The sequence below is a fragment of the Helianthus annuus genome, chromosome 16, assembly GCF_002127325.2.
Source record: "Helianthus annuus cultivar XRQ/B chromosome 16, HanXRQr2.0-SUNRISE, whole genome shotgun sequence".
NCBI classification, from domain to species: domain Eukaryota; kingdom Viridiplantae; phylum Streptophyta; class Magnoliopsida; order Asterales; family Asteraceae; genus Helianthus; species Helianthus annuus.
The window spans coordinates 192,536,757-192,552,577 of NC_035448.2; the positions used below are offsets into that span (position 1 = coordinate 192,536,757).

At 37.5% G+C, this 15,821-nt stretch overlaps 1 protein-coding gene across 2 annotated transcripts; it reads left to right on the top strand.

Annotated features, from left to right (window-relative positions):
• Positions 1–9,502: 9,502 nt before the first annotated feature.
• On the top strand, positions 9,503–13,863 carry LOC110915038 (protein decapping 5). Of its 2 annotated transcripts, XM_035985048.1 has the most exons (9): positions 9,506–9,828; positions 10,479–10,579; positions 10,652–10,732; positions 10,818–11,742; positions 11,776–11,957; positions 12,515–12,580; positions 12,673–12,855; positions 12,943–13,050; positions 13,567–13,863. In XM_035985048.1, the coding sequence occupies exons 1-9, from the start codon at positions 9,681–9,683 to the stop codon at positions 13,717–13,719; spliced, it is 1,947 nt and encodes a 648-aa protein (XP_035840941.1). In that variant the 5' UTR covers positions 9,506–9,680; the 3' UTR covers positions 13,720–13,863. The 2 variants fall into 2 exon arrangements, with proteins under 2 accessions (XP_022015354.1, XP_035840941.1); XM_022159662.2 differs by having other exon boundaries at positions 9,503–9,828; positions 10,818–11,957.
• Positions 13,864–15,821: the final 1,958 nt, after the last annotated feature.

The window sequence follows — 15,821 nt, forward strand, 5'->3', positions numbered from 1 at the left end:
CAGATGGCTAAGGAGGCTGCTGATCCTGCCTTTGATAGGTCTGAGTGGGACTTGGAGGGATGGACCAAGAGGCTGGCTGAACTTGGAGATGATGAAGAACCTGAGGAGGTGCTGGCACTTGAAGCCGGTGGTAGTGGAGTTAAGGATCCCGAGGATGTAGCGGCTGGAGGCAGTGGTCAAGGTGGTGATGAGAAGGTGGAGGATGCAGCGAAGGTTTAGGCTGCACAAATGGGTGATGATGGATAATTCTAGACGTGGCCGGAGCCCATTTTTTATAGTTTAATAGTTTTTTGGTGATGTTTTGAACAATTGTCTGTAATAACTTGAACAATAGTTTTAGGGTTTAAGGATCACTGATCCTTTGGACAATAGAGGGTAGCAAAGGTGGATGGGTCCTTCTGTTTGTGGAGGATGAAACCTTTGATGCCCCTCGCCTTTTATTTCCTGCACTTATCGAACCTTTAGTATGGACACCCTTTGCCAACCCAAGTGGACGGGCCACGTTTTGCTGGTAGAAACTTGGGTTGGCAATTTTGACAACATTTTAAAGGGTTAACTTTGATAAATAAATAAAACTTTAACTTTTGGCTATCTTTGTGTTGTTTATTTTGCATACATTTACTTGTCAATTGTCATTGCATAGTTTTAGAATCTACAAGTTATTGGTAAAAGTATTAAATGAATATCAAAATTAGTTTATGTTAAAGAATTTAGGGTATGATCAAGAATCACATATCCTTTAATCAAAAAGTTTGAAAAGTGAGATAATTTAGGATCATATATCCTGTTGACAAAGAATAAGGGTATAATTGAGAAACCAAGAATAAAGTTAAAGTAAATAAGGATCATACCAGAGAATCCAAGTTAGGATCCTATATCCTTAACACTTATAACTGTGACAACCAAAAGATAAAACCTTGTAGAAAGTTAGGATCCAGGATCCTTAACTGTATAGCTTTGGAAACCTGAAATAAGACATAACTTGGGACTAAGCCAATTGTAAAACAAAGTGTTAGTATCTGGGGACAAGCCCAACAATCTGGGGACAAGCCCAAAAACAGGGGAGAAGCCCAAAAACTAGGGACAAGCCCAAAAACTGGGGACAAGCCCAAAGGATCTTGTGTAAACTAGAGTATGGCCCATACCGGCGACTATCCAAACTTAGTGACATGAAAATGCCCTAACTTTAGCTAATGTGAAAACGTTAGAAACCTTAGGAACAAATGTATGGTACGTCTACCATTATACTTAGGATCCTAAATACAGCCAGTACAATGAAATTGTCAGCCCCTAAAGCGGGTACTGGTCCCATTGCCTTTAACTGCACTAGGATAATCGTGCGTAACTGGCGAAGGTGTAAGAACCTGATTCGTAGAAGGTAGTAGATACCTTAAACTGGGGACAAGCCTACAACTGGGGATAAACCCAAAGACTTAAGAGATTTCAGTGGATACTTGATCCTTTGTCAAATATGCACCAACTTCTGCAAAACTCAGAATTTAGTGAAGAAGGATAAAGGATCCTGGATCCTTTTCCTTGTAATCAAATAAATAAAAGGATTAGATATATGATTAGTCTTTCATCTTTAACAGCATAAGAACCATTAAAATGATTAGTAATTAATAATGAATCTATATGTACCTCAACATACCTGTTCCTTATGTGCTTAGCAATTTGCAAACTAACTATTAAGGCTTCATACTCGGCCTCATTATTAGTAGTTTGAAACTCACAAGTAATTGAGTGGGGTATTATGTCCCCCTGTGGCGATTTTAGTAGTATGCCTAGTCCAGTTCCCTTGACATTTGAAGCCCCATCTGTGAAAAGTATCCAAGGATCCTTAGTCTCTTCAAGCTGTTGAACTTCTGTTGGGTCAAAATGGAGAATGATGTTATCAATTACGCCGGTGTTGTTTAGCGATTTTATTGTTTATATTTTGTGATGTTTGTTATTTGTAATAGTGGGATATTTTAGTGTTTTTAGTAGGTTTTCCAAGCAAGAGGCAGCTTGCTTGGAGGACAAGGCTCAAGGGTCTATAAATAGGGAACTACACCTCATTTGTTAGGTGTGCATTTGGGAGCCACCACCCCGGGGGAGCTCACCCGGGGTGGATCATTATCTTTTGTATTTGTTCATCACTATCAATCAAAATATCTTTGGTCTAATCATTAAAATTTCTATATTTCTTGTCGATTATCATTTGTTCTTGGCTCAAAATCACCCGTCTCATTATTTTTACCGAATCAAAGCTGAAACCGGATCGTTACGGACCTATCATTTGGTATCAGAGCCTCGTTAGCTCGTTTCAGTTTCGTTTTGGTCAGGTCTTTACCGGAAAACCGCCGGAGACGTTAAAATATGGCAGATCTGAAGATTTTTCGGTGTTTTTAATGTTGTTTCAGATCTGGGTTTGTAGAAAGAGAAACAAAGAAGAGGGATGAAGAGAAGGGTTCCATGCTTAGGTTCCGTTTTCGTTCTCGTTTTCCAACTTTTCACCGCCGGTTGACTGGTTGTCACCAGACACCACTGGTTGGCCGGTTTAGCCGGTTCATTCTTTGGCTCTTCATCTTTTTCAGTTTCATGTCGTAAATCTGAATTCTGTTTCGTTTCCGAGATGTATAGTTCGTAATTCTTGAGTTCACGCTGCAGTTCCAGCACTCGGAGGTTTCTCAGTGCTTCCAGCCACGGTACCGTGGCGGTGCCGGTGGTGGTGGTTGTGACGTCATCAATATCAACGGCATCGGTGTGGTTGAAACGTTGTTTAAGTTCGTTGTATTTCCGTTCGCAATGAAGGGGAGAGAGGTGGAAACGGGTCGGATCGGAGCTCCGTTTACGTAACTCGGAGGAGATGGAGTCCCAGCTTTTGGTGCCGTAGCTGTTGGCAGTTTATAGTGGATGGTGGCAAGGGTTTGTTTCTGGTTTAATCGGTTGTCAGTTTCCGGTCAAGGGTGATTATGGCGTCATACATGGTGGTACAAGGTGGTCTAGTGAACCATGTGGCGGCACAAGGAGGTGGTTGATGGCAGGTTATGAAAAAGATGGTGGTGCACGATGATATGTGGTTGTTTGATATGTTTGGAAAGTGATAGACGGAGATACATGATTACGATGTTCGGTACCTCCGGCACGACAAGTTGAACGGAATCCATAGAATTCCGGTGAAGTCGGCTGATGAGCATGTACCGGCTAGGGTTTGTCATATTTTTTGGTACATGAGCTCAATGCAATCTGACAGAAATGAAGATTCTCACAATGAAGCTAATTATTTAATTTTTATCATTGAAGTTTGAACCCTATCACATGCCTATTACAATTTTATCTTTAATAAGATACGGAGCTTTGATTAACAAGATATAGGAGGGTCTACATTTGCGGGGGAAAACGACAATGAAGATTTTGGGTATTTAGCCGATTTTTGAAGATTTGAAGATGGCGTCAGATTTATTTTTGAAGATCATTTGAAGAATTGATAGCATCATTCTCGGGGGAATATTGTTGGGTCAAAATGGAGAATGATGTTATCAATTACGCCGGTGTTGTTTAGCGATTTTATTGTTTATATTTTGTGACGTTTGTTATTTGTAATAGTGGGATATTTTAGTGTTTTTAGTAGGTTTTCCAAGCAAGAGGCGGCTTGCTTGGAGGACAAGGCTCAATGGTTTATAAATAGGGAACTACACCTCATTTGTTAGGTGTGCATTTGGGAGCCACCACCCTAGGGGAGCTCACCTGGGGTGGATCATTATCTTTTGTATTTGTTCATCACTATCAATCAAAATATCTTTGTTCTAATCATTAAAATTTCTATATTTCTTGTCGATTACATTTGTTCTTGGCTCAAAATCACCCGTCTCATTATTTTTACCGAATCGAAACTGAAACCGGATCGTTACGGACCTATCAACTTCCAATTCAGCTTCCCTTTGTAGATCACTACTGAAATCAGCCACAAAGTCAGCTAAGGCTTGGGATTTGATGGCATTTCTTGGTTTATATCTGATATCATAAGCACTAAGCTTGATTGCCCACTTTGCCATCCTTCCTGACATTTCAGGTTTCCTGAGAACATTCTTGATTGGAAAGTTAGTCTTAACAATAATAGTATGTGTCTCAAAATAATGGTGTAATTTAGTAGATGTCATGATTAAAGCAAGGATAAGTTTTTCTAGATGAGAATACCTGGATTCAACATCAAGCAAACTGTTACTTACATATTACACAGGATGTTGAGTACCTTCATGATCCTTAACAAGGATTGCACTTACCGCCTTAGAAGAAACTGCTAAATATAAGGATAATATATCCCCCTTTTTTCTGGTTTCATTAAGGCCGGAGCTGAGTATAGGTAATCATTAAGAGTCTTGAGAGCATTCTCATGCTTTTTAGTACACTCAAATTTTTTATTCTTTCTCAGGATGTCATAGAATTCTTTGCATTTCTCTGATAACTATGAGATGAATCTGTTCTAGGCCGCGATCCTTCCTGTCAATCTTTACACATCTTTTGCATTGGCAAGAGACTTGATGTTCACAATCGTCTTGATTTGTTCTGGACTTGTCTCTATCCCTCTTTTTGTCACCATATAACTTAGGAACTTGCCAGCTTTTACACTAAAGTGGCACTTGGAGGGATTCAATTTCATATTAAATTTATCAAGGATATCAAAGGTTTCCTCCAAATCTTTAAGGTGATCCTCAGCTCTCTTGAACTTGACCACCATATCATCAATATAGACTTACATTGTGTTTGGATCCACATCTTAATATATTTTGCCGATGTCACCACAAAATAAAAATATGTCACAATAACTAAAAGAAAAAAAGGAATTCGTGGATAATGGGTTTTCTTCAGTTATGAGGACTTCTTTCTAAATAATTAGTTTAATAATAACTGACCTAAATAAACGTGACATTAGTTTAATATGATACATTTCAAACATATATTTACCTTTTGTTATTTTGCTTTATGCCAGCAGTATCCTGATTCATTGCATTCATCTACCATCATTAGTTTTACTCTACTTTTCTAACCCTCACACAGTATCAATTATCAAAACATTATGTCTTTGAACTACCACTGGCACCTTCATAATTGTCTAATTGATGTGAATATATGGTAACTTGTTATCACAAATTTGAGTTTTTTTAACATATTAGTAGATATCTTAATTCTGTGACGTTAACAATTGAACATGAACACAATTTTGTGGTGATGTATATGTAACGTAATTAATTTATAATCTACATATTCGAGTAAGCAACTTATTATGATTAGTGTTGTTAGTTTAATAATACTAATTTTAATTTCATGGGGTGTCTGAAGGATAAAAGGAGATGAAAGAAACCATGAATTGAAGAAATCTTAAACATGTTAGGTCTAGAGATTGTGACTGTTTTTTTTTTTTTTTTAAGACGGAATCATATACAAGTTTAACTACAACTATTTTTTAGTCCGAAGATGTTGTTAAATGATATCGTACCCGATCACCTTAAATTGCTATCAAACTTTTTTAGCTATATCAAAGTTGTGAGGGTTTCATTTCATCTTTCTTTGGGTACGTGGACAAAAACGTGTAATTTAATAGTAGAACAGAAAGTTACTGTTCCAAAAAATATCAAAACCGAATATATGAATATTAATATTGAAACTTTATAAAATTTTTAAAAACCTAGAATTATTTAGAAGTTGTAACTGGTTGAATGATTTGTACTTGACTTTTAAACGTTTTAATTCAGTACTATTATTTATTAGAGTGGTAGTTGTTTTATTTTGACGAGTTAAATCGATGAAGCTTTAAACTATTCCGGAACATTAATCATAATCCAAACTTATTTAATATTTATGTGACTTGTATATGTCTGGTGTAATTCATTTAGCTAGACGGGCCAAAGTGGATTGTAACCAGGTCATAAATGAATGTATTAGATAGGTCATGAATGAATGTAATAGATAGGTCATAAACAAGCCGATGGCTTGATCCGATGCTGAGATTGTTTGTAGGGTTTTGAGCGTTTGTAGAATATCATGCCCCTTTGAACATATATGGGGAATCGGATGTGAGCGTGTTAAGAGTTTTTATAAAACCAACAAACTTTATGGAAAATGTATATTTTAGTTAAATTATATGGATGAGGATAGAAATTCCCTTGCGAAAAGTTCATACAATAGTTTAAAGCTTCATGATCACAGGTTCATCACACATAGGTTTAAAAGATCATATACAGTTAATACTAGATACAAGGTGATGTTATATTTTATTCAAAACTACTTGAAGAAATAGTAAAAATGTGTTGTTATATTTTATTCAAAAACTACTTGAAGAAATATTTTATTCAAACTTGTCTCTTAACTAACATGAAAATGATGATTGTTATTGGGGTTTCTCTCCCAATGTTTGCGTGTGATGATGATCTAACTTGGATATACAACCCAGCTTAGATATTAATGATCAAATGTGATTCAGCATTGTAGATCGATTGTAAAAACAAGTTTGTGTGTGATTTCAAGTTGATTTTAGCTAGTCAGGTTGGACATCACATGTTGGGTTATGTACAAGACTACTGAAAATAGATTTGTATAATATAGGACCTTTAGTAGAAGGAATGAATATTGATGCCTCAATTCTAGTTGTAGAGATGGTTCCCTAAACTTAATTTTCACCAACTTTTACTTTTATTTATTTATTAATAATGTGGTAATTGTTCATTTTGATAAGTTGAATTGATGATTGGGTACGACCCACATATTAAGGGCTTGTTTGACTTACGGGGTGTTTGTTTTTTCTTCAAACATCTTCAAGGGGTTGATGTTTGCAGGTGTACAGACGTTACCTTTGAAGACTGTTTTTTTTTTAAACAGATCTGAACTCAGCTTTTTTCATCTTAAAAAAATAAGCTATGGACCCCCTTCTTAAAACATCTTCACACCTCCCTCTTCTCCTCCCTCAAACATCAGCCTCTCCCACCGCCGCTCCTCCTCCTTCTCCGACATCCTCTTCTCCTCCGGCGACCTACCTCCTCCTCCGGCGACCTCCCTCTTCTCCTCCGGCGACCTACCTCTTCTCCGACCTCCCTCCTCCTCCGGCAACCTACCTCCTTCTCCGGCGCCCTCCTTCCTCCTCCGGTGACCAGCTCCTTCTCTGACCTCCCTCTTCTCCTCCGCTGGATCGAAGCGGAATTTGAATGTTTCGTCATTGTTTGATGCGCTTCAGACTGGTATCAACTTATAAAAACAAACATCCTTATATTTTCAGCTTGCAGATCTTCAGACCACATCTTCAGTTGCAGACATAAAAACAGATGAAATCAGCTTGCAGACAATTTATGTCTGCAAAAACAAACAACACCTAAGCTTATTTAACTTAAAAATGACTCTTTGTTAAAATGACTTATTGACTTATGACTTTTTGAAAATGAATAAAAGGGGTCGTAAAAGCCAATAAGTCATAAGCAACTTCAAAAAGTCACTTCTTACTAACATTTCAAAACTAACCTTTCCTCCTTTTAAAAAAGTTATTTTGAAAAGTGCTTATGAGTTTGCTAAACACTTTTTCTTCTTATTAGTTTTTTTTTTAAAGTCAATAAGTTATAAGGAGGTGTTGAAAAGCTTAGCCAAACACCCCCTAAATTGACAACATTAATCATGATCCAAACATACTTTTTTTTTGAACGGCAAATTTTGGATCACTGACGGATCACTGGAGTATTATCGTGCCACCAGCGGAACCACCCGATCATATCCATCTCCACTAGGCATAAAGCCTTTACACCAATTCAGGAGGAAACCCAATAAATATGGGAAAACCCCCTTTGTGGGAATCGAACCCAGGACCTATTGGTCCTAAAGCCTTATCCCACCCCCAAGATACCACTAGGCTATAAAGCCATGGGTATGATCTAAACATACTTAATATTCCGGTAGTATAAACCATTTAGCTAGATAGGTCAAAGGTAATTGTTTTTTTTTTTTTTTTTGAAAAGTAAATTTCATTAACCAGCACGCCAAACCTTAAACCGAGGCGGCAACCAAACACACAACAACTACATAATTACAAATTTACACAAATCATTTCAAGAAACCCTCAATAATTTCGCTCTACCGTCTAAACCGTAAAAAACCAACAGATTTGATCTCGCTTAGAATACCTCCAACACTAACCGGCTTGTTATTGAACCTCGCTTCATTTCTGGCTCTCCAAAGACTCCAACACGCTATTCTAATAATACCTTTAACCACTTCTTTTTTACGCCCACTAAGACCGCAAAATTCGTAAGCTTCCAATAGGTCCTTAACCGAAAAGCCATAATAAAAGATCTAATCAATGCTTTATTTTCATGTTTTTAACCTCAATCACCATAAATAGATCTCCGATAAGAGTTGCAACTTAATTTTTTTTTTTTGAAAGGTAAACTTTATTAACACAACCGCTACCTCAAACCGAGGCAACCCAAACAACTACAACCGCTAAATATTTACAAATTTACACCAGTCATTCCAAGACGTATCAATACCTTTATTCCTAGTTTTGAACCATAAAAAACTCAGTTTCTTCACTTCGCCGCAAATGTAATCGAGCTTCACCTCTTTGTTCTTGAATCTTGCTTCATTCCTTATTCTCCAGATCGCCCAGCACCCGATTCTAACAAGACCTTTAATGGCTTCCATCTTCATTCCGACAAGACCCACATGCTTATGAATATCCAGGAGGTCCCTGAAGGTGAATACCACCAACGGTTGGCACTTGCATCAGTTCCCTAACCAAGACCATAGCATAGAAGCGAAGTAGCACAGTGATTGTTGAGTTATAACCAAGTCGTGGACAAATGAATTCGACATGTCATAAAGAAGCTGACTTTGCCATATATGCTTTTATTAATCCTTTTATTTTAGCTTTTCAACTTGTTACGCATCTATTTAAGGAGACCATACCATGCTTGCTACATCAACACCTTATGACACTTTTGATTAAGTGATTTTCAACTCTTATCTCATCCAATGAGTAAATATCTACGTGCTCCCCATCTCATTGTCTTATGGTGTCTTTGGCGATCAAGAAATGACTTCATTCTCAATGGCAAGCCTATTACTCCACACAAGATATGAATGAAATCAAGAACTAAGGTTTTCTCTAGATCATAAAGCGTTGGAAGTTCTTTAGTATTAATTGAAACGCTTGGTGTAATTTGAATTTTTTTTCACCCAGTGTACCAAAAAACCCTCATCCAACCACAAACGTGCCACCACACTTGTACACAAAACTATCCGAATTAGTTGCGACGGTGTTCCCAAACTATCTAAAGTTCCCGAATAAACTTTTCAACACACAACAATCATCTGTCTTCAGTAAAAACCTCGGATTCACAAACCAAACTTTGCTTCCCGAATAATTTTCATCGGTGTTCCAAATTTACCCCTTAGTGATTAACAACTAGAAAGTTACATTTAGTGATTAACAACTAAAAAGTTACATTACTTATATTAGTTGTATGCATCATAAAATAATGTTGAAACAATATCAAGATTTATTTTGTAAAGAAAAAGGAATAATCTTTTTCTTTCTTTGTTGTCCAAAACCAGTTTAATATTACCGAAAGCACAACCCTAATCAATCATCGTCTCCCTCACACAACCCACAAGTCAACAAACACACCTGCACTTTGCTACTTGCAGGTGTTGTGATTATGGCCACCGAAACCCCAAGATCTTCAACATCATCCGCCGATTCCTACATTGGAAGCTTAATCAGTTTAACATCCAAAAGTGAGATACGATATGAGGGCATTTTGTACAACATCAATACAGAAGAATCCTCAATTGGGTTGCGTAACGGTACTCAATTCACTCAGTTTCATACGATCTTGTTTCTTTTTAATGGTTTTTGTTGTCAAGATTTGTGATTTTTGTTGGGTATTTGGGTTAGGGTTGTAAGAATTGGATACAGAATAAGTGATATGGATTTAAAGTTGATATTTTTTATTGATAGATTATGTATCCAGATTTATTCAGATCCCCTGATGCATTCATATGTGTGTTAGATACAGATTTGGTTGGTTTTGATGAAGTGAGTGATTAGGGTTTTGTGAGGATAGATTAGGGTCTTTTTTGGGGATCTATAGACTCTTGTCGAAAATTCTCGAGTTACGTAATCGTTAACGTACCGATGATGAAGGTTTATGGCGGATTTGTTGCATTGCATAACATGATGGATAGTATGTTGAAGTTAAGTTATGATTTTTGATGGTGTTGTGTGTATGTGTGTGGAATCCTGTTACTTTTTTTTTGTATTTCTGTAAGCGTGAGAACATGTTGCCGGAAAACTCACGGGCCCCACTAATATGTTTAGATAATGTCGTTAAACAACGAGATGTTGATTTTTAATTGGCACTTTAAACTTAACCGACAGCTATTCTCCAGAAGCTAGCTCACTGTAGGATAATATACGTCATTACGTATATTAATGTTTGTATGACTATCTGCAGTAAGATCATTTGGAAGTGAAGGGCGGAAAAAGGATGGCCCACAAATCATGGCGAGTGACAAGGTTTATGAATACATTTTATTTCGTGGAAGCGACATCAAGGTATTATATATTTATATTATAAATATTCATAATTTAGTTATGAATACGGATGTTATTTTGGTGCTTCTGCAGGATCTTCAGGTGAAAACTTCAACCCCCGCCCCTCCTGTTCAACCTACACAACCTATAAATAACGATCCTGCCATTATACAAGTAAGATTAACCAAACTTTCATATGCTAATATGTTTGCAACGGTATTATTATGTATAGGTTTTAAAGACTTTATAATACGTGCAGTCTCATTATCCTCGGCCCGGTCCAACGTCATCAAACCTACCGGCTGCAGTCCCGGGTAACCCTATGCCTGGTCTTAGCACACATAACCAACAAGCGGGACCCGCTTTTCAAGGTGGAATGCCTTTATATCAACCGGATGGAACTATGGGGTCGTGGGGCCCTTCACCGCCTCCACCAAACGTCAACATGTATTGGCCGGGATTCTATGCCCCGCCAAACGGGCTTCCACATCAGCAGTCTTTGTTTCGACCGACACCTATGCAGTATCCTGGTTTCGCCCCGTCATTGCCAGGTGGCGTTACCAACCCGTCTGATTATTCTACAAGCTCAGCTGGTTTTACTACTTCCACATCGTTACTTGCGTCCACTTTGCCTTCCGGTCTTCCTCCTGTACCGCCTTTGTTATCGTCTACTGAACCGCTGCCAAGTTTTATGCAAACGAAGGTCGTTAATTCTGTGGGCCCCACAGCAATGCCGCCCGTATCTTTGACCACTGCGACTACTAGTAGCTCTGATATAAATGTTACTGTACCTCCCGTTTCTCACAAATCCAACGGGCTTTCTGGTGTGTTATCCACACCGTCGTTAGTAACTCCAGGCCAGCTGTTGCAGTCTGGGGCTCAAGCGATACATAAGGTTGTTGAACCGGCTGCGCCAGCACCGCCGTCTGGACCTTTTGCACTACCTTCATCTGGACCTTTTGCACCAGCACCGTTATCTGGACCTTTAGCGCCATCGTCATTTGGACCTTTTGCGATAGCATCGTCATCTGGTCCTTTTGCGCCACCGTCATCCGGACCTTTTGCACCAGCACCGTCATCCGGACCGTCTGCACCAGCACCAGCACCAGCACCATCATCCGGACCGTCTGCCACACCATCATCTGGACCATCAGCACCAGCACCATCATCCGGACCGTCTGCCGCACCATCATCTGGCGCATCAGCACCAGCACCAACACCATCATCTGGACCATCCGCACCAGCACCATCATCCGCACCGTCTGCACCATCCACACCAGCACCAGCGCCGGCACCTGCACCAGCACCATCATCTGAACCATCCGCACCAGTTTCGGATCCTACAGAAACTCAGCCTCCAATATTACCATTACCAACTCAAACTGGTAATCATTCAAAGGTACAACGCTTCACCTTTTTTCATACAGTCATAAGATTATAATTTAAGGGTGTGCACGGTTCGGTTCCGTTATTAGCCTTAACCGAAACCGTAACCAAAGTCATCAGATTATCTATTTTATTAACTATTCGGTTTTCGGTTATAATTGGTTTGGATTATTCGGCTAAATTGTCGGTTTTTGGTTCGGTTAATAATCAAACCAAACGTGGGCTAAAATTTTTACTTAGAAATACATGATTTGGAGGTATAAATACATGAATTGGATGTATAAACATATGAAATGGAGGTATAAAAGCTAGACGTATATAAAAAATATGAATAGTTCGGCTCGGTTAATTTCGGTTAACCAATGGTACAAAAAATAACCGATGACTGATCTTCGGTTAATTTCGGTTCGGTTTCGTCGGTTTGGTTCGGTTTCAGTTAACGGTTCGGTTTTTGCTCACGATGCTACAATTTAGTATTTTTTTGTGGCTCTAAAGTTTCGTTCTCGAATAAAGAATAGGGCAATACGCGTCTCTGACATATTTTTTCTTATTATTAATTCTGATTGTTAGACCAACGGAGGTCCTTACCATAACCGCAACAGTTACAGAGGGCGTGAAAGAGGCAGAGGATCCGGGGTACTTTTTTCGAACTTCTTATTCATTTTAGTGTATTTTATAAGAAAAGGGTATATTCGTCAATTCAGTTTAATGGGTTCTTGACGATGCAGGGATCACGACCAGTGATGAAGTTCACAGAAGAATTCGATTTCACTGCAATGAATGAGAAATTTAATAAAGATGAAGTGTGGGGTACTTTAGGAAAAGGCAAAAAATCAAACTCAAAGGAAAGCGATGAGGATGATTTCGAAGATGAAAATAACGCTTCTGCTTTGCCAAAAATTGATGTCAAGGTATGGTTTCAACATGGTTTATAGGTTCTTGATCAATTTTCTTTTATAAAAATAAAATAAAATTAATGAAATTGGCTTGATTTACAGCCTGTTTATAGCAAGGATGACTTTTTCGATACTTTGTCATGCAACTCGAATGATAATCGAAATAACGGGAGGACGAGGTTCTCTGAACAGATGAAACTAGATACAGAGGTAATACTGATGTTATAACAATGCCATTTTCGTCCCTGAGGTTTGGCCAGTTTTGCGACTTTTGTCCAAAGGTTTGTTTTTCCGCATCTGGATCCAAAAGGTTTGAGATCTTGCTATTTTCATCTGGCTCGTTAACTCCATCTGTTTTTCTCCGTTAAGTAGGGGTATTTCCGTCTTTTTTGTTAATTTAAAAGGCAATTTGTTTTTTTTTTTTTCACTTTATGTAAAAAGACTGAATACCCCTGAAAAAGACCAAATGGCCATTTAAGTTAACAAAAAAAGACGGAAATACCCCTGACTTAACGGAGAAAAATGGATGGAGTTAACGAGCCGGATGAAACTTGCGAAATCTCAAATCTTTTTGATTCAGATGTTCAAAAACAAACCTTTGGATGAAAGTCGCAAAACTGGCCAAACTCAGGGACTAAAATGACATTTTACTCTTTTGCTATCGGTGGGGATTTGCTGAGTATAATGATGATTTTACTGTAATGGTCATGTCTTTTGGCGGTGCAGACATTTGGAGAATTCTCTAGATACAGAGGGGGTGGTAGGGGCGGGCGTGGGCCCAACCGTGGAGGTCGTTCTCGAGGTGGCGGTTATCATGGAAGAGGATACGGTTACGTTAATAGGGCCCGTGGTGGGAGAAACCCGGCTCGCGATTATTAAGGTTTTCAGGTGTGCTTGGAAAATCATTTTCAAAATTTTTATTTTGAGTATTTGTTACTTGCAAATGATTTATGAGATTTATCGATAACATGGAGACGCTCATCATAATAAAAATAAAGTTAGCGGTCATTAAAGTTTATGTGATTAGCGTTTAATATTATTTTTTTTGAACAAAAGACATGTGATTAGTGTTTATTAAGTTCAAATATATGTTGTTGGGTTTGGCTAATTGCCAACAGACTGTCACAATCTGAATACTGATTTTTTTATCAAAGCCAATAACGTAAGGTGCACAAACCCGGTATTTTAATACTCTATTTTCAGCATTTTGATACTGTATTGCGTTTTTATTACACTATTTTCTCATCTTTTTGTTTATCATTATTAAATATGCATTGTATAATGTAAAAAAATTAAAATAAATGCCGCAAAATAAATTTAAAAGATAGATATTAGAATCATGTATTGGGTATAGCCGGGTATAATTGGTTCCAGTTCAGGTTTTTGTTCGGTTTCGGGTATTAATCAGGTATGATCGGTTCCGGTTCTGGTTTCAGGTATTGAGATCAAAATGCATACCCTGTCTATACTCTACGGATAGGGTCGGTTTCGGTTTCGGGTATAGAATACCCGGGTATTAAAAAAACAGGTTCTGGGTTTTTTTAGTGCACCTCTAGTAATGACTAGAATCCGTCAACTTCAATATTTTTAGGTAAGGATAGGTTTGGCTTTGTTCGCTCTGGGTTTGTTATCCAAGTAGTTTTTTCAAGTAGAGGAATGCTAGAACCAAATTAACCTTTGAACATTTTGCTTTAAAACGTTAGAAACTGAACGAATCGCCCAAACAGAATCTATTGTCATATGTATATTTTTTCCCCCACCGGCACAGCCCTATATATAATGAAACCATTAATCTCTCAACTCGGTTTTTCCCTATGAGAATGTTCTATTTTGGTCTTGTTTTAGTGTTAACCGACATTGTGTTTAAACACGAAACTTGAAAAGTTATTTTGAGAAAGTAAACGCCAAACTTGATATAAATGAGCAGTTGCGCAAAAGACACGTTAAAAGGAAAAATGGCTAAAAACATGACTATACACATTATTATTAATCCATTTTTATCTACGAATTAGAAATAAGTAGTTCTTTTAGATGTGACAATTGATGAATAAAAGCTTTAAGTTGTCGGTGCATTACGACATGACGAAATTTGTAGTACTACATTCTTCACGACTAGCTTATTTATCAATTTTATATACGTCTAGTAATTATGGTATAAGGTAGGTGTGTAAAAAAACCGGTTTAACCGTAACCGGAAAAAAAAAAACGAAACTGGTTTCTTAAAACCGGTTTTAGAACCCCACCGAACCGGTGGTTTGTGACTGGTTACTATTCTTGATAAAAAAACCGATTAATAACCGAAACTAGTTTTAAAAAACCGGTTAAAAACCGGGTTTTTTGGGCAAAAACCGATTAAAAACCGATCCCAACTGATTACAATGGTTACTCTTTTGGACTTGAAAAACCGGTTAGTAACCGAAACCGGTTATTAAAAAACCGGTTTTTGTTTTGGATGAAAAAAACCGGTTCGGTTAAAAATCGGACCGGTTTTTCAAAAAACAAACCGATTTGTAAACATCTAGTATAAGGGAAGGAAATATTTAACTGATGGAGTGATATAGAGGTTATGCCTTTGTCTAGCTTTAGTAAATATTTAGAGAAAAATAATAGACATGATACACAACATTATTAAATAACAAGAAACACGTTTACACTAGTCCACATCGATCCTTTTGTTTTATAGCTATTTAAATGGTAAGACATGCAAGAAAAATACAGAATAAATAATTATTCATATGTTTTTAGAGCTATGAAACTTTATTTTATTTATTTCATGTTAATTTTCTTAGAAAAATCTATTCTAAAAATCTCCCACTTTTGAGTTAAATCTAACGTTAGTAAGATTTTGTGTAAATCTTGAGAAGTAGTGGAAGACATGTGATTTTTTTTAATCGTGGTTTTATGTGATTGAATGTCTTTTAACTTGATCGAATTTCAGTTCTGGTGGGGTCACATATATAACGACAATTTGTCATTACAAT

Coding starts and splice junctions, on each gene's coding strand:
- LOC110915038 (XM_022159662.2), top strand. CDS start 9,681: ATGGCCACCGAAACCCCAAGATCTTCAACATCATCCGCCGATTCCTAC. Junction 9,829..10,478: donor CTCAATTGGGTTGCGTAACG/GTACTCAATTCA, acceptor GACTATCTGCAG/TAAGATCATTTGGAAGTGAA. Junction 13,051..13,566: donor AGATGAAACTAGATACAGAG/GTAATACTGATG, acceptor TTGGCGGTGCAG/ACATTTGGAGAATTCTCTAG.